The 19,440-nt window shown below is 38.5% G+C and overlaps 2 protein-coding genes across 7 annotated transcripts in view; one reads left to right on the top strand and one right to left on the bottom strand.

Annotated features, from left to right (window-relative positions):
* PHKB (phosphorylase kinase regulatory subunit beta) overlaps window positions 1-12,986 on the bottom strand; it is a 67,949-nt gene extending 54,963 nt beyond the window's left edge. Inside the window, exons 1-6 of one of the 6 annotated variants that reach the window (XM_017816225.1) lie at window positions 12,832-12,934; window positions 10,320-10,414; window positions 6,127-6,144; window positions 3,917-4,006; window positions 1,797-1,935; window positions 1,045-1,144 (exon numbers count right to left, since the gene is read on the bottom strand). In XM_017816225.1, coding sequence (XP_017671714.1) covers window positions 1,045-1,144; window positions 1,797-1,935; window positions 3,917-4,006; window positions 6,127-6,144; window positions 10,320-10,374 — 402 coding nt within the window. In that variant the 5' untranslated portion in view covers window positions 10,375-10,414; window positions 12,832-12,934. Of the gene's footprint in view, window positions 1-1,044; window positions 1,145-1,796; window positions 1,936-3,916; window positions 4,007-4,486; window positions 4,554-4,615; window positions 4,692-6,126; window positions 6,145-10,319; window positions 10,433-12,831 lie in introns of those variants that run through there. The other 5 variants (XM_017816227.1, XM_017816228.1, XM_017816224.1 and 2 more) reach the window with 5 other exon arrangements.
* A 77-nt stretch (window positions 12,987-13,063) lies between these two features.
* ITFG1 (integrin alpha FG-GAP repeat containing 1) overlaps window positions 13,064-19,440 on the top strand; it is a 70,729-nt gene continuing 64,352 nt past the window's right edge. The window contains exons 1-3 of the mRNA XM_017816223.1: window positions 13,064-13,297; window positions 16,693-16,765; window positions 18,146-18,291. Of these exons, the coding sequence (XP_017671712.1) occupies window positions 13,090-13,297; window positions 16,693-16,765; window positions 18,146-18,291 (427 nt within the window). The 5' untranslated portion in view covers window positions 13,064-13,089. The remainder of the gene's footprint in view (window positions 13,298-16,692; window positions 16,766-18,145; window positions 18,292-19,440) is intronic.

The following is a 19,440-nucleotide window of genomic DNA, read 5'->3' as shown; positions in this document are numbered from 1 at the left end:
TGACACCTGTGTTAATCTAACACTCATTATTTCTATCTGCACTCAGCATCCTCAAAAACTAACAACTGCATGTCAAAGAGAAAAACAACAGCTCAAATGCAACAAGATCAATTTAGGTCAAGATTATTTAAAGATATGAGACCACAAAGAAACAGACTATGAAAAAAGAAAAAATATGTCATCACAAATACAACTGGCAACACATCTGATTTGCTTATTATTATTGTTACTGGTATCACATGCCTATGAACTTTCCCTTTCAGTTTGTGTGCTCAGCTGTGATGAAGGCTATGTGGTTACATGAAAACTATTTCTAATAATACAGTTAAAAGTCAGTTACATGAAACTTAACATAATCATATGGAATATACATATTTAACTAATTCTAGACTTACTGCTAACCACTATGCAAAATAACCCACCATATCTAAATTTTAAAAAGGAGAATCCCTGAATATTCAAGAATATTCAGGATATACTCACAAGAGGACTATGGGTTGAGTAAATCAACTGTGTTACAACATAAGTAAATTACTGTTTCCTTATTAATTTTGGGCTGTTGCCCTTCTCAACTTACATCAAAGAATACTGGAAAGTGGCTGCTAAAGAAACCAAGCAAAATAACCAAAATGATCACCTAGATAAGGAGAACACCCACAAAAGCAATAACCAAGATAACAGTGTAAAGAAAAGTCTCCAGCCTTAACTAAAAGAAGTTCTGCATCTTTCCATTTAATCACTAAAATGACATAAAACCACCCACAACTACTAATGGAGTAATATTTAAATAGGATAACTAACTGCAAAATGAACCCCAAGAAGTTTCAAGTACACCCTGCATTTTACTTCACCAAACACTCGTGCCTTCTACACCCTAAAACAATGCTGAGGCCTGACAACAACGAAGCAGCTGTTCTGAGCTGGGCCACACAGTAGCACTGCCTTCCCCTTTGGAATTTTATCTCTATTTAGAAGTTACTTTTCACAGTTTAATTAATCCCCCAGAATGAAGCCAGTGCTTGTGTCCACACTCCAGTGTTTTACCTTATCGGCCTGCCGCATGTAGCAGTAGAGAATTCCTCTCATACACTTTATAGCAGAATGCTCCAGCTCATGAGTCCTCCCCTTGTCATCATCAATACGCCTGGGTAAGAGAGATAACTCATAAAACAAATTGGAAATGCATTAGCAGGGAAAAAAAAGGAGACATTAATGCTTTGGAATATTAAGTATTTAACTAATGCTGTTGCATAGTGGTGCCCTCACCCGTATCAAGATATTTATTGCCCTATTCATCCTTCCTTATTAAAAATAATAATAATAATAAAATGAGGGGGTTTTTTTGCAGTTTGTCTTGCAACTTACACAAACATTCCTATTTCAAAATCTAAAAAGAAAAATAAATCCGTATTGACATAATGTTCAGTCTCTTGCAAGGAAGTGGATTGTTAGTCCCTGCATCAAGCCTGCTAATGCTCTGAATTCTCCTACATTTCAAACTAGCAGTATTCCTTCAGTACAATTTGCCACGAGAACCTATTCTTAATAGCACGCATTAATGTCTCTGTTACAAATATTGGTACTAATTACATTATTCAAAAACCTGTTTACTTACCAGAAGTAGAGTGACATTTTTAACCTAGTCCTTACATAAATATTCTTATTGAGATTCGGAAACATGTACCATCTCTATGGGTTTACGAATCTATTTTTGATAAAGCTTCACCTTTTAAACCTTTCCTGGGGAACTGAATAACAGAAAGAATGTAAGAGGTGTGAGTTGAGAGGTGACTCACCTGTAAGCAAGGGCCAGTGCCCAGGCACAGGCAGCACAGTAAAGACTGTCGTGTACCTTTGCCTTTTGGTTATCCACATAGGTCTTGGTAGGAAACAGACCTGTGGTTGGGCTCTGATGGAGCAGCAAAGTTGATTTAACTGGAAAAAGGAAAAATAAAAAGGCTAGTAACAACATTTATATTTCTTCCAGTTTCTAAACTGATTTTCAAGAATAAATCAAGGCGTGAACAACCTGTTGGAGCACGTACAAATAAAACAAGAGAAAGAAAGGTAAGGAGAAACACAAAAAAATTTGCCATGTTGTTTTTTCAGTCAAATTAGACCCTTTTACAAAAAAACTCAACAGTATTCAAGACTATTTACATGACTCTGTTCTAGCACAACCCACTTTGTACAGAACCTCCACAATACAACCCAGTAATTTCCTCTTTACGAAAAGAGACGAAAAAAGTGATTACAGCATGACAACTGCCTCCCTAATAATTTAGATACTTTATCTCTCCAGAACCTTACATTCATAAAAATCACAGTTTTAACTTAGGCTGTATGATTGTATTGACATAAAAATAGAACAAGACAGAAATTTTCAGGTTGTCAAAACTTACCTAGAAAAAAAGATATTACCTTCATTCTTTCTGTACTTTAATATTTTCCATTTTGTGAATTGTTTTCCTAAATTAATACAATAACCAGCATGCTACAAGACTGCAACTGGGCTTACTGCCCTCAAACATGACCTTTCTAACAATAATCTGTCCAGTATAAGACAGGAAAGCAGGGGGTGTTTTTCCCAGATTGTTATCAAGCATTTATTTTAAAAAAGCCTCTTTATGTATGTATTAGAAATTAAGTATTCTAAATTAAAATTACAATGTTTTATGGCTTTTTGAATTATATTCTTTAGTGCCTTGATACCTTGTAAAAAAAATTATTCTACAATGAAGTATAAATTCAATAGTAATTTTTTACTGTGGCAGCAGCATAAGTGCCTGGCAGATAAATAGCAAGCACCACCACACATTTGCTGCTGCCAAATCGAACAGTCATCTCTGTAAGAAAGCTAAAAGCAGTGCACCTACAAAAAGGAGCACATGTATGGATAGACTGGGTACAACTCACACTGAGCTAAAGGAAGGGAATCTCATCCCACATTTTTTAAATGATGGCAAGACTGTCCACTATACTATACTCTTGCCTGAGGAAAATTTAAATTTTAAATACTCAATTGCACGGCCATTAAAAAAACCTTCATTTTAGAATACAGGCAGGACTTCATTATAACACAAACCTCCTAAAACCCCAAACAATCAAAACAAATCATTGCTTCTTTAACAGTTTTGGCTTAAAATAACCTCATAATGAAAAGAAAAAACACTGAAGTTGATTTAAAGTAAGTTAGCTAACAAACAAAATTTCAGCACAAAACACATTATGGCACCACTAAGAACAAAAAAGAACCTCTTACTGATCACCTGCCAAATTGTTGTAAGTACTATCAAAAAGCTTTTTTGCATTTAAATTTTTCCTCAGCTGTATCAGGTTAATGCTGCATTACAAAGCTACCCTTTTATCCAGAATAATTCTAAATTCAGTCTTCAGCTGAGCTGGATTTCCAACAGACATTTTGATTTTCAGCAAGAAGTGTAACACAGCCCTCCAGTCTTTGCACCTTTCAAACTCCCAGCAGAAATTTAGGAAACTACCCTTGAGTAGGAATAACACAGTGCTGATATTTACCACGAAAACATCAATTCTAACTCCTGTCTGGGGTAGGTCAAACATCAAACACTTGTCAGCAGATAACCTTTGTCCGTCCCCATCCAAGGCCATCACGTGCAACTCAGAATGTATTTGCAATCTGACAAATGCCATCATTTTGAACACTATTTGACACTTGTGATTTTTCAAGCAGTGTATGAAATATCCAAGATACATGCATTACATTAGCACAGGAATCTCATGAGGAATTGTATCCCTTTACCTCTCAGTAAATAAAAATCCTTATTAAGGACTCCTGATATTATTTTAAGACAAAGCTAATGACTTTCATAAGCACAACTGTAAATATTTTAGTGAGTTACACTGAAAATCTTTCATGGTAGAACTACTATTAACTTACCAATTCTATAGTAATGATTTAATTTATCCCATAGACTTTCCCCCTCTGGCTTTAGAAGGTTAATACTTTTAAGTGGCTCATAAATTGAACCTAAAAGAAGAAAAAACAAAACACAATCAAGATCAGATTTAGTTTCATAACTCTACCATTGCTAAGAATTAGTACAACATGGTATTTTTCCTGCATGTTATCCAAAAGCACAATTTATCACATTTCAATGGAAACAAAAAAAGTTGTTATCTCTACAATCTCAGGGAATAGATTTCTATACACATTTTTTCCTACAGTACCTGTCTACACAAATCAGACCTCCATCTGGATCTCTAATGCCCTGTTGACACTCAGCTACAGCAAGTGCCACATAAATGTATAGTTAATTATGGAACACAGCTATTAAATGCTAAGAATTTTATAGGAACATTTGCTTAGAACTTAAGTACACTACAGACAAAATTCCTAACAATATGTAGATAAACATAAGGAAGAGGAACAAAAGTAGACTAATTTAGCTATTATTTCCCTACGTGCCCTCTAAAATAGTGAACATGTACAAGACCATCAACATTTTACCTAATCCAACCTCGTTTGCACCCACCACCACAGTTATCCCAGCTGATCTCATATTTTGAAGGGTTGGCTTGTTCCCACGTACTAACAATGCTTAAACAACCCATCCAACAGATAAAGTCCCCAAATCACCTATATTGCAGAGAAATACAATGCTATCAAATCCACATCTTTCCTTCTCAGTGTCCCACATACTGATTGCTTCCCCATTTACACCCAAGAAGTCAGTTTTCCTGATATCTGAAATGAGCTAGCTATTAAAAATTACTGTGGTGAACCATTTCCAACTTCTAATTTAAGAGTAACATACTGCTCTCCCTCCATCATCACTTGGGCTTTATTCAGTGTTCTGGATGGCAAGGTCTCCCACAGAGCCATGTACTAAGAGGAAGAATGAGAATTTTCCCTTTCCGGACTGCATGCTGCCCTTCTGAAAAGCTCAGGGAATGCACTGCCAGGGAAGCCCAGCCAGCCAAGCATTTCTGGCAGGACACAGCTGAGTGCTCTATTCACACTGGCTTTTTGGAAATCCCAGCACATACCCAAGTATTAGACAGGAGATTGTCCATATTCAGGACTCTCATCCAAATGAAATGAAGAAAAAGAAATGAAAAAGTGTTCAAGAAACAACTGGATGTGGCACTCAGTGCCATGGTCTAGTGACAAGGTGGTGTTTGGTCAAAGGCTGGACTCGATGATCTTAGAGGTCTTTTTCAACCTAATTGATTCTGTGAACGTGTGCAGAGACAGGAGCTGTAGGAATAAAGTCCTTTGGAGGGGAGACAAGAAAATGTCTTTTGCCCCTCAGGAACTCAAACCTCACCTCCAATTTAGTATTTGCTTTTGCTTTGCAATCACAGGAGTTAAAAAAAAATGCACCCCTCTCTGAGCAGATTCCTGTGGGTCTGCTGTGGATGGATGCTCTGGTGATGCTTCCCAACACATCTGAGCTTCCCCTACAGCCTTTCCCTTCCTCACTGGGAGAGTTACAAACAACACATCCATGTGGGGAAGGGTCTGAGAGGGAAGAACAGAAAGCCCAGTTTATTAAAGCTGCCTAAAGGAACAAAGTAAAAAAAAATTAAATTGTTCAGTAATGGAAAAGAGAAACCTCTAATATATCACATCTTTCATATCTACTGCTAAAAACAACTAAAAAAAAAAAAACAACATTCTGAAGCAGTTTAAATCCATTTTTCAAAGCAATTTTATTCTTCTATTTCTTTCTGCCTATGAATCCATACCCATGAGGAGATTCATAATTTATGGTGTTATACTATTAATTCAGTTATCTTGCAAAAGCACATAATACAGTGACCTGTGTAACTGTAATTTTATAAGGCAATTCAGTGAAAGTAGGACAGAATGCACAAACAAAAAAATCTTCAGGAAGTCACTTACTGCATAAAAAGTAGCAAATTTATGAGAAATATTCACTTAATAGATTTTCAAAGGCAAAATAAAGATTCTCTTAGATTTGTTAACTGTGTAACACATGCATAGTACACCATCCTTCCATGTTCACTTGCAGACTGTTAATCCCAGTATTGCACCAGGAAACACAGCTGAGTATTCACAAGCACACACACATATACACAAGTCAAAAGTTCCTAAAATAAAATTGTTCTAATTTACATACTTACCAGACAATCTGTGACCCTCTGTGGCCAACAGAGAAACAAAATAATGTTATCAAGAACAAAAAGAATATTCTTCTATTTCAGAGCATTCAAAGACTTCAACTTTAAGCAGAAAGAAGATTGAACAGAAAAAAGAGCACGAAAATGTCAAAGCACCACCATCTATGAATTATATTATTTTAGATGTTCGAAACTTTACTAACAGAAATATACTAAAACAGCCAGAGTAGACTGCTGATGAAATAAAAAGGTAAAATAAATTCATAGTTCAAGAAATTTGACCAAAAAAATTAGTTTTATTCCTTGGAAGTATTCCTTAAAATAACTCCTACTATAAGTAGGAGAACTTGTTTAAATCAAAGTTTTCCACATCTTCTTCATTAATTCCCCATAAGCACCTATGTATAGTTTATGTTTTGCTTGGATGTCTACAGCATTCTCCTAGAGAAATCATGAGGTAAATTATGTTTCATTGCTATCACAACCTAATCAAAAGCAAGGAGCAGCATACATGGAGTTGCTCCTTCCTTGTGGTTTGGAGCGAGCCCATAACAAAGTCCAAGCTATTTTTAAGGCGGCTAAAAAAAGCCCATCTACGGTCTTCCCAAATCTATTTAACAGTTCACTTCAGCAAGACTAAAACATGCCATAGAAAGCTATTTCCAATTACATATTTAAAATAGGTTTTCAAACTGAAAAAAAAAAAATGACAAAAGCAAGACTGCAACACTCTAAACATAACAGAATGACATATGCAAACAGTACCCTGGAGGTCTGGGGTTGTGTGTTAGCATTCGGAAGGAACAGAATCAGCACACTAACTTTAAATACTGTTTTTCATAAATAAATCACTTCATTGTAACCATACAGTGTGGGTTTTATTGTAGGTAAATAAGTACATATACTAGGAAGTAACAAAAAACCTGTTTTGTTGATTTAGTATTTCCTCAGCTGTCTAGCAGTGTAACAACCCCATCCAGCATTTAAATGGGGTATGTGGGAGTTCAGCTCTTCTTCCACAACGAATGGAGTGTGCCCACTATTTCCTTACACCACAAGTGGATTGCTGCAAGGCAGTTCCTACTACAAAATCAGGGAAAAACCTGATAGGAAATCCAAGTGTTGCTTCCTGCACTAATATATTTCACATCTGCTAAGAGAACACTAAAAATCTTTATCGCAAGTCCAATTAAATCCCTGTCTGTCTTCAGATACTGCACTGACTAAATACCCTATATCCATATTCTGAATGAAAATTAATCCTCTTTTATTTCCCACCATTTAGAGTTTCCAGAGTAATATGATTTCACCAATCTTCAAGTTGAAGAATAACTAAAAAGGACAGAAACTTTCTTTCAAAGTATGAGGGAACAGGACAAAATATCAAACAGCCCAGTAGCTGATAATAAACACATCAAATACTAGTGCAGAACTAAAGTAATAAACAGACAAGGTACTTCTGACTTAGTTAAGACAGCAAAAGTATAAGAAAACCTTATCCAGTAGATGAAATTGAAATGTACAATTCCAGGGGGAAAAAAAATTACAATTTAATTATCTCTTCTAAGTAGAATATAAAACTGAAGAAAGTTAAGGAAAGCTCTGCAAGGTAGGCTATTAGCAGGGTAAATACCTACGTATATACAGCCTCTGGAGGCTGAAAATATTATGTCATCCTGATGTTAAAGTATTTTCCCATCCACCTCATTTTTATTCCATTTATAGTTGAGATTAGCATTAATTGCTCTTCAGGGAAGAGCTTTAAACTGTCTAGGTGTTTAGATTTAGAAGCTGTGCCCAACACGGCTTTTAAACAACCCTGCTCCCAAATTTGTATACACAGAAGCTTTGAACACCCACACATTCTTGAAAATGGCAGTAATTGGGGATACTAAAGAAAATGAAACATAAGAATGGAATTCTGGACCAAGCCTATGGATAAAGATATGTATATTTCAACAAGGAGGGTTTATTCAAATTTTTCAAAGTACAGAATTAAAACAAACAAACACTGCCCTGAAGTTTAATCACAAACAAATGGAAGCAACATGGCAAGAACATTATTTCCAATATTTCACATGCCAGAAGAATAAAAGAAAATGTTAATTTGCATCATTCAATCAGGACAGGCCAAAAGAAAAAAACCTGAGAATACAAGATTTCTTTCTAGATTTGATGAGAATTAAACTGACCACAGCCCCTAATGTGACACTAGTTCTGGATGTAATCCAACACTTGAGACAGTAAAAAGTTCTGGATCTCTGATCACTGTAACCCTCATTACCCAACATTAGTATGGGCAATAAATCTTCACATTACAGAAGCCATTGGAATCAAAGAGGATTTTATTTCTTCTCACAACAAAGTTTAAGAAATGGTATCACACAGGGATTTTTAATCACTACATACAGGAGAAACTATGATCTCATAGCTGACCCTGCTTTGAGCAAGAGGCTGGAGTAGATGACATCCTGACAACCCTTCCAAACTGAACTGTTCTACAATCCGATGAAAACAGGGTAAGGAAACACAAGGAGAAGGGCTTGGAGAGGAAGATGCAAAATGTATCAAAGAATTCTTCTACCTGAATAGACAGTAGGAGTAAGCACAAGGTACAAATTGCTACCTAGGTTGACTGATGATAACAATACAGGTAAAAATGAGTAAAAGCTTGTAATAGCATTTAAATAGCATTGAAGTGACAAAGCTTTTAAACTATCATTTATCAAAAAAAAAAAAAAATCATGTGTTAGACTGTACATGTAATTCAATTAGTATTTCATAGAATCAGAGAATATCCTGACTTGCAGGGGACCCACAAGGATCACTGAAGTGCAGCTCCTGGCCCTGCACAGGACAACCCCAGCAATCCCACCCTGTCCTGAGAGCCCAAATGCTCCTTGAGCTCTGGCAACCTTGGGGCCGTGACCACTGCCCTGGGGAGCCTCTTCAGTGCCCGACCACCCTCTGGGGAAGAACCTTTCCCTGAGATCCAACCAAACCTCCGCTGATACATTCCTGTGGGTCCTATCACTGGTCACTAGAGAGGAAAAAGAAAAAAAATATGCACCAATTTATTTTGTGCCTTCTCTATTTCCTAATCATCTGAAGTTATTTCTCTCTACAGTATATTATACTTAATGGAAATTACTGATTTCAGGATTTACAGTAACTAACAACACACAGAAGCTACTGAACACCAGAAGTAAAATACTGACCATTGTGCCAGTACACAGGAGCTTCATATAACCAAAATGCTAAAGTCTACTACACAAGCCTTGTAAATGCTACAAGCAAGGCAGGAAACCATTCAAGATATTCAAGGCAGGCACTGCCATTTCTGAGAACTCAAAACAATAGCTCTAAAAACTACTAAAAATGTTTATTTTGCATCATAACAACAGAAACATCAAGTGTCAATACAATAATTAGGAAAGAGTAATTATTTTTATTACAATGCCAACACTTGACATGTTCTTTGAGGTTAAGAGAGGAGAAACAGAAATGGCACAGGCAGGGCAGGGAAGTTCGAGTGATTCAGTGTGGCAAGAGAGCTGAAATCCCCTTTCCTGGTTACCCTCACTAGCACTTGAACTGCTTCTGTATTTCAACAAGGACTGCCCAAGAGTCCTATACAGCCTTCCCATGTCAACTAGTTTAACATATGGATACATCTGTACCCTGTCAAACTCCTTTCAAAATACAGAGTAATGGCCTTGACAACTGCCCTGTGATTGTAGTTTCTGTTGTACCTGAGGAGAAGCTGTGCCAGGGGGCTTTATTTTGCTTCCACTTAATTTCAAAAGTCAAGATTTGTAACAATTACTGACTTACTGGAAATCTTATTGCTTAGCTCTAAACTAGTCACATTGGGTTTTTTTAGAACCCAATTCTAAACACCATTCTTAGGGCATCTTTCACATGACCATCATCTTAAAAGAGAAATTTCAGTTCAGAGATTATTACACAGAGATACCAACAGGAACACAAAACAGGAAGATTTGATAGTAGATTTCAATCTAAGTAGATTCCAATTTTCAGAAATTTTCACTGAAAGAGTTCAAATTTTTAAGTTCTACTGTACAGTGCTAAAAATCTGCTAGCATAAAACATTGCACAAAACACAAAACACACAATTATTTTTTGTTGAATTAAATAGCCACAAACAAAAACAAAACACAGAACTGCACACTTACCAAAGTTTAAAAAAGCATGCGCAGAGAAGGCTCTGTCATCATCCAAATTGGCCATTTCAAAGTGGTGCAGCTAATCACAAACGTCTCAGGCTAAGCTACAGTAATTTTCAAAACTGTTTAGTAAATGTTAAAGGCAACCAGCATTAAATTAAGTGAAAGCAATGTTAGTGGAGTTATTAACATGACAGAGTGCACAGCACAAAGTTTCATTTCATCTTATGTTTCCTTCTTCTACACTGACCTCTTGGTTTTATTATGCTTTTGCTTCCACAAAACTTATTTGAGTAAAAGGACACAGTCTACAAAAAGTCCATCTTTTGGATATTTGACATTAGGTTTGTTATTTAATAGGAAATTCGCTACTAACATCAAGAGGTGATGAATAAAATCTATTTCAAGATTAAACAAAAACAATGATTTAACTGGTGCATACAAAAGTGTTAAGTAATAGTGAGTGCAGAGAGCTAAAGCTCTGCTTGTGCATAGTGCTGCTTTTATCCCAGGATGTTTCTTGCAGTCATATATATTACTTATGGCACTTAATATCTCAGTTATTTAAAGTAAAACATCTTCCACTTTGGAATGTACAAAGAGAAAACAGTGTTTGTAATTATAAGTTTTTCCAAATTTTTAAAGAAGTTTACATTTTTTAAAGTAACTAAAATTTCAGGGGGTTCAGATCGGTCAACTGCTGAATATCTTTATAATCTAGTCCTAATCAGAGGATCCAAATAATTTGTTGCTAACAAATGAAACAGTATTTTATTGTTCAAGGAAGAAAAATAAAAAATTCTCAATAAAATTTGGCTTTATTGGCAAAAACGTAATTCATAATTTAATATACATAAACATGAAGATACGGATTACCTCCTACAGGATTGGGTCTTAGATGATACACTGTTGTTGGCTATAAAACATGAGTCACTCGTGCAGTTCAGGTACTCCACCTTTACTATATCTTATCCAAGCATCATACTTGGAAAATAATAATGCCAAACAAAACAGTGCTGTTTGTGAGCTGGGACTCTCCAGCACAGGCCTCAGCCAAACCAGATACTGGGGGAGTTTCAGTCATTTTCTATGATTATCCCAACTATGACTCCTTCTGACAGGGCCAGAAAGGAAATAGAAGAGCTCTGAAGTTTACATAAATTTCAACATACTTATAAAGATACAGCAGTAAACTTGAAAAACAAGAACATGATTTTTAGTTTTAGATATGAACGTTACCTGAAAGATAATATATAAAATTTGATTTTTAAATCAGCTCTATTATTAGAAAAACTTTTCAACTAAAATAATCTTTATTTCTTGACTAAGTTTCTTCAGTTATTATATAAAACTCTGTGAACAAATCTCTAGACTAATTTCTATGAACAGGGAAAGAAGGAACGACAATAATCTGTCACTGCACAGAAGCCACTTTTTTATACATTTAACAACAAAGTCGCTGCAGCAGCAATTAAGACTCAAGCATTTAAAACCACCCCAATGCTTTCTGCAGCCACAGGGCCTGAACCTGCAGGGGGAACCCCAAAGTTCCTGTGCTGCTGTGGGGCTCGGGATTCACACACTCCAGACAAGCAGGTTCCAGACTTGATTTTGTAAAGCTCTATGGCTACATTTGTCAATCAGCTTTCAGATAACAGCACCCTGTTAATAATCATAATCAGCCACAATGTAACAACTCTTTTGGTGGACCGTCTTAATCATGGAACTTGCAAATCAATACTATACATACATTGAACTTTTAAGGCCAAGTGAATCAGACCAGTCTTTAAACAATCCTTTAGAGACCCCATAAAGCCTCATTTTCTTTTTGCACCATCTGATCAGTCATTAACACAACAAAAACAACCAAACATGCAGGTAAGTAAATAACAATTGAGTTTTACAAGCATGTATGGTATATAAATGAACCCCCCAGGGTTCTTCTGGAAAACTGTTTCCATTAGAACAATTAAAGCCCTACTAAGACTTTTTATTTCGAAAAAGTAATTTAAAAACCGATTTTTTTGAACTTTGGAAACTCAAGCCAACTCGGTAAACATTGCCCTTTCATTTAGGTCAGAATGGAGCTGCCACGTAGCCCAAGTTCAGAACAAGAAACCCTCAAGCCATAAAAAAGTTACCTTTACCCAAGGGAAAGCTGGCAAAAACTAGTATTTTCCTTTTTTGCCTAAATACTTCATCTGTTCGACGGCTTTATACAACTGTAGTAATGAACACTCCCCCGAGCAGCTGCCCGTGCAGCCGTGGGGGCGAGTGACACCTGAGCAGTACCCGGGGCTGTGCCCCGCCAAGGACACGGGCTGCGGATCCCGGGAACACCTGGGTGTTCCAGGTGCCCCTCTCACAGCCGGGAGGGGCAAACAGCCCGGGACGGGCCGGGAAGGGCAAATACAACCCGGGATGGGCCGAGAGCGGGGGCAGGAGTGCGGGAGTGGGGTGGTGAGCGACGGGAGCGAGCGGGACCCGCGCAGCTCCTCCCGGGCGAGCCAAGAGGTCAGACCTGAGCGCTTGGAGCGGGCGCGCAGCTCCAGCATCTTCCAGCTCACATCGGCCATGTGAGAAGCCGTTGCCGCCGCCATCCCGGAGAGGTCCCGACGGTCGCTCCGGGACGGCCGGGCGGGATTTCCCTGGATCGCCCCTGGATCGCGCCGTAAAGCGGCTCGCGCAGGCTCCGCCGGCGCTGCCGCAAACCGCGGGCCGGCAGGGCCGGGCCCGCCCCCGCCGCCGTCAGAGCGCGGGCGGGGCGAGGCCGAGCGCGATGGTGGCCCGCGGGCCGTGCCCGCCGCTGGCCCCTCTGCTGGTCCCCGTGGTGGTCCCGGCGCTGGCCCTGCTGGCCCTGGCGGGGCCCGCCCGCGCCCTCCAGAATGTCACGGCGCAGCTCTTCGGGCCCGAGGCCCACGGAACGCTGGCGGCCTTCGGAGACTTCAACTCGGACAAGCAGACGGACCTGTTCGTGCTGCGCGGCGGTGAGTGCGCGGGGCCGGGAGCGCCTGCGGTCCCTGCCGGTGTCCGGGGTGCTCCTCGTCCCCTCCCGGGCAGCCCCGCGATGCCACCGCCGTCCCGCCTCGGCCCCCTGGTAGCTCGGGGAGAGGCACCAGGTGCCTGTGTGACAGCGGCGGTCTCGGTTCCTGGCGGGTACGGAGAGGCTTTCCCGGTGGGAGCTGTCCCGCGAGGAGCAGGGAGATGGGCTCGGTGATCCCTGCGGTCCCGCGGGGTCTGTGGGTCACGGGCTGCTCGTTCTCTCCCGCAGCACGGCCTGGGTGCCGGGGGCTGCTCGCTGTGTTGCTGAGGGCCGTCGCACCGGTGTTTGCACGATGAAGTTGTCGTTTGCTTTGCTCCTGACATAATTCCTGTGTGGAAAAAAAGGTGTTTTCAAATTGCTCTAAAATATGGGTTCGTATAGAGCAAGACGTACTTTTCTTTAAAGTTGAATTTATGGTTCTGAAATAATTTATATACTTTCTCCTCTAGCATGGTCACAAAGTGGTTTTTCACTCCTACTTTCATAATATTTTGGGAAACACAGATAAACATTTCGCAGATGTGAGGAGGATAAATTGCACGTTATCCTACCTTGAACATCATGTTAAAGTGGCAGGGTAGAGAAATTTGTTCTGCACAGCCACAAGTCACCTGCCATGAGTTTCTGTTTAGGCTTCACACACGGTGAGACCCCAAATCAGAGCTTATTTTCAGTGGTCACTGTTATTTGCAGACATTAGTCTTGAATTATCTTACTTGCTTGAAGCAACAAGTTAAGATACTAAATTCATTCTCTGATTCACCTTTTTTATTCCTTCAATGTCAGAAATATTTCTCTAAGTAGCTTTGGTAAAGCATGAGTGACTTTCCCATCTAGTGGAGTTATTGAAGTGTATAGCTCCCTGAAAATGCTCCACTGACTCATCTACTGAAAAAAATGTCCGTGATAGGAGATTTAATTTTTACTTTCTTATCTTTCAGATGGATGCATATAAAAATGTGAATAGTTATAAGTTTTAGAAATATGATTCATGGTTTCTTTGTGTCTGCACAGCAGCACTTGCTAGATTGCTTTCCTATGTGACACTTACTGTAAAAGTCAGCCTGAAATAACCTGCTTGAAAAAATTATTTTTCATAATTTAAGTCTTGACAAAAAGTAAATTGGAAAATTTACAGAATACCTTAAAAACAAAAGGTAATAGTTCTAAACAGTAGCATTCTAAATAGTAGAATAAATGGCAGCCAGCTGTAAATAGTGTGAGGAAATGAGCAGACTTTGAGGAACAGGGATGTGGTAAAGCAGCCCAGACCTAATAATCGTGACCCTTAATAAGGAAATAGGGTTGATATCTTGAGCCTTTTTTCTGGATATATGTTACTGTTCTGACCTTGCATTACTTCAGCTGAAGGAGAGTAATGTTCCATATGCTAAGATACATAAATGAAAATCAGGTTGTACTCACAGCTTTGTAAGGGAGAGCAAACTTACTGAACATAAGAAGTAATCTAAGTCCAGAAGTATCTCACTGCAAGACCAATTAAAATTACCAGCGGACACAGGTTTGAAACTAGAAACTTTTTGAAACTAGAAATATACAAATAAATGGAATTGTGCATATGCTTACCTGTTTTATAAGGCTATGAATGAAACAGGGATAAGTGGGGAAGCTCATGCTGTTCACTTGTTTGACCTACCACATTCTAGTTATGTTTGATGCCTCTTCTAGTAGTACAGGGAATGAGTGATCATTCCCTTATTCACCTCCTACATTTCATTAGGGAATTTTGAAAACTTCTGTGGTATTCTCACAGAGATATTCAGCCTGAAGACCTCCAATCTCTGTAATTGCTGTTTGTATTGAAACTGTTCTTGTTTTTCACACCCTCTAATGTACTTTTTTCCTTTCTTCTTGTCCTCTCATCTCAGAAAGAATACAGAACTGCAAACGGCATCTAGGATGTGTGCACCGTGGGTTGGTGTAGTGCTGTAGTGATTCCGTTTTCTGTTCAGCTAATAATTTCCAGTAGTTAGTTTGTTTAGGCTCTTGGTGAGCACTGTGCTGAAACTTTCATAAATCTATCTTCAGTGATCACAAAATCTCATTTCTCAGTGGTACAAATGACTTGGAACCTGGTATGTGTAAAAACACATTTGCTTCTCCATCATCATCATTACTTTACCAAATAGATGATAAAAAGGCAGGTGAGAGTCTGTAGTGTGAAATGGGAATTACAAGTTTTAGCAGCCAGCCCACAGGTTTATTATCCAAGGCTGAGCAGCCAGCAGGCTTCTGCACCTGGCTGTGTGCCAGCTCCCTCACTCAGCTGGGAGGGTAGTGCAGCTCGGGCATCACTAACTTGCCAGATGGGACTGTGCTGGTCCCCCCCGTCCTTTCTGAACGGGTTTGTTTTCATTTACTCACTTGTTGGTGTATTCTCCTTCTCCTAAATAGGTTTATGGCAGTTACCTTTTTTCTTCCATAGTGAGGTAGCTTGTATTCTCCTATTTTGCAGCTGTGAACTTTGCCAGAGAACGATGCTCTTGAAAAATCCTGTGGTAGCTCAAGTTTGGAGCCACAGAATTATTTTTTATTGGCAACCCAGTTCTTGCAGTTTGGGATGCTACAGGTGTGAAGAGAAGAAAGAAAAAATACAATTGTTTTACTATGAACTATTGTTTTAGTTGCAGAAGTAAATGCATTTGTAGCGCGGTTTACTGACTGAAAAATTTTATTTCATCATTCAGTTTAAAATTCTTCTTTTTCTTCCCCCAATTTCAATTATTTCTGCAACATAAAATGTGGGGTTTTATTTAGATCTTCCAGAAATAATGAAATGATAATTGCTTGTATTGTTGACTCTAAATGAGGAAATGCTGCAGGGAACCAAGTAGCTTCTGAGTTTCACTGAAAGTGCTTTTGGCAGCTGACTTGAGAAAGCAGCATCAGATCCTGCTACATCAGAGAAAGCATTAAAAGTAACTTTAAAGCTTTAATTATTTGTGTGGAGCTGGTGCCTATTACTTTTCCACATGTAATGTTTCTTAACTCTTTATAGGAAGTTTTATTTTAAGCAATGTGATAGCAATAGCAGAGAGAAAGTTCTAACACTAAACCCCTTAAGAAGGGGTTTCATCACTACGGAAGGTTCTTGATATTAACATTCCTTTGAGATGCAGTTGGCTTCATAGCTCGTGTTGAAGAAGTGCTCCTCTTGCTTCTTTTTGAATGAGGAGCAAGTATTGGTATGGGAACTCCTTCAAATTTTTTGCTGCTGTGAGGAATGGGTATCTGTGGCATATTTGTTTACATACTGGGTTTGTATATAAGCCATTTACAATCTTCCTCCATTATTCATCATCTCACTTGCTTCCCCAGGAAATGAGTTGGTTATCTTCCTGGCTGACCAAAAGGAACCCTACTTCAAGCCTCGTGTTAAGTTACCAATGAAGTAAGTATTGATATTCAGTGCTGAGACAATGTAAATGGCTGTTTTTCTTGAAGGTGCACCTCTGCAGTCAGTGAGAATGTTATAGAATTATCTGTGCTGCTATTATCTCTTTGACTTGTTCAACTTGCCCTTGGAGCTCGAATTCTTTGACCAGTTTCCTCATTAATTTCCTGATATATTTTTGTTTTGATTTCTTTGGTCAGATGACAGAGTTTGTGGAGGTGACTTTTGTCATTCATGTTCTTTACTAATAGATGTGACTTCCCACCCCCTTATGGAATCTTTATTCTTTGGGGTTTTTTGTCCTCAAATGAGTATTTGAAGTACCCATATGTTGAAATATTTTTGTAGTTGAATTGGATTTTCAGGATTTTATTCCCTAGTAAAGCAAACTATCATTTCATATCATGTGTTAAGTCTTTGTGGCAGGTAGATCTTAGATCTCAGTCCCAAGACATGTTTTCAGGGAAATTCATCTTTGCTGTAGCTACTAATGGAATCCAGCCAATATTATCTGCTTTAGGAGAGATATGGAGAATGGTGTTCTGGTATTTCTGTGTAGAGATCTGTTCCTTTACTGAGTTTAAATGTGGCCTTTAAAAACGCATCAATTTTTAATAAATGTAAAGCAATCTGTTTATGTACATATATATGCATAATTTTAACATCCTGTAATACTATGATGGTTATTGCTTATGAATTGTGCTTATTAATAGTATTATGTTTAAATTGCTGTTAGAGCTCAGCTTCATCTTCAGTAGTTTTACATATTTTTGTTATTCCCTCTTACCTTGGAAGGAGCTAATTTGTTTAGTGCACTATTTGTTTAGTGATCTGTTTTTAATCTTTAACAGAGTGATCCATAGTTGTGTGTGTAAAGCAGAGCCTGAGTAGGTAACCAAATAAAAGATAAAGAACAAACAAACGTAGGGAGTGGTGGTAAGACATGGCAGAACATAGAAGGAAATGACAATGTCTTTTGAAAAGTCTACTAATGTGTCTGACTCCTGCTGTTTAAACTGCTCCTGTTGCTTTATGGTCTTGCTCTTGGAATGCAACCAAAAGATCCTGCTCACTGAAATACAGTTTTGAGGACTGGTTCTACAGCAGATGAAGGGATTTAATGGAGTCTAGATAGTTTTAGCAAATGGGATGGCTGAAGAAAGCCTGATAGCTGAAGTTTGGAGTTAAAAATATCATCTTCCTTAGACAAGGACAGCCTGCCAAACACCTGATTTAAAGATACTTTTGCAATAGATAAGGACTTTATATAATAAGCCAGGTTGTTGAAGGATATTACTCTATTGGGCCAACTAATAATAATTGAGCAAGCCTTTGGATACACAAGTGCTTTGCATTTAATTTCTGTTTTAATTCCAGATCTCTTGGTGTTACCATAACCAGTGTGGTTCCTGGAGATTATGACGGAGATTCCCAAATGGATGTCCTCCTGACTACCCAGGCACAAAGTCATGGCAGAGATGAGCTTTCAGTGTTTATTTTCTGGGGACACAACCAAACATTGGGTGAGTTGCTGAGACTGCTCATTAACAGGATTGTCAGACTTCTTAATAACTTGAAGTATTGTCAGCAAGTTACAACTCATTTTACAGTGTAGTGATTTTTACAGCTAAAACAGGGATTAGCAGCTATTCAGCTTCACACCCTTGTATTATCTTGCTCTTAAACTGTATTCAATAATTGATGAAAGAGAACAAAGCTAAAATGCTTGCACTGTGTCATGCAACAGACGTAACCATAGTTTGGCAGTAACCTATTAATTGAAGAGCTTCTTCTCATGGCTTCCCTATTATGCATGTCAGCTTCCCAAAGAGGATCTCAAAAGATTTATCTTCAATTTGAAATGCATAGAGAACTTGGTGTAAACTGTAATGCCTAAACTTTCAAAATAGCACACCTAAACCTACCAACTGTGATATAACACTTATTTCTGTTAAATCAAATCTTTGAAGACAGTGAGACAGTAAAGTAGGTATTGGAAGAGGTTTGTAGAGTGTCTCTTGCTGGATGTTTTCAACAAATTTAGAATGAAGTTTTCAAGAGTCTCTTAGTGTTTTAGATATAGCTGATTCTGTCTTTGGGTAGAGTTATGGACTGTGTGAACTTGTGAGGGCTCTTCTGTTGACTTTGCTAGGAAGGGGTTTTGGGAAGAGTTTAAAGTTTGAACAAGGACAGATGAGCTAAAGAAGATACTCTTCAAGTCCACAAAAACTACTGAAGAATAAACACTCTTGCAAACAACTGTGTTATGAAATAGTTACAGATGAGGCAAGTGATGGCTTTAAATACCATTGCTTCTGACTTTAATCACAGGTGAAACAAGGAACTCATGGAAGTGCAATGGATCAAATACTGAGAGAATAGTAGGTGTCTCTAGTACTTGAAATAATATGAATGACTTGGATTAATTTATGCTGTCTTGCTTCTGGAGAAAAAATATCTGGAGAGGAACAAATGAGCATTTGAGGCCTGGAAAAGGAGTCAGAGGTTAAAAATTGGGGCAATGGTTGGTATGTAGTGAGGCTACTGAGAAGGTATGTGGTCCCTCCTTGGGTAATGGAAGGGTGACAGACAGGTCAGTAAGAGAGTATTGTTATATAAAATGTGGAAATCATAAAGGGAAACATCGTGGAGAGAGGAGAGAAACAAGGATG

The sequence above is a fragment of the Lepidothrix coronata genome, unplaced genomic scaffold (assembly GCF_001604755.1).
Source record: "Lepidothrix coronata isolate B3197 unplaced genomic scaffold, Lepidothrix_coronata-1.0 Scaffold54, whole genome shotgun sequence".
Classification (NCBI taxonomy): domain Eukaryota; kingdom Metazoa; phylum Chordata; class Aves; order Passeriformes; family Pipridae; genus Lepidothrix; species Lepidothrix coronata.
The sequence above is the reverse complement of the archived record's forward strand: the minus strand, read 5'-3'. Positions and strand labels throughout refer to the sequence as shown.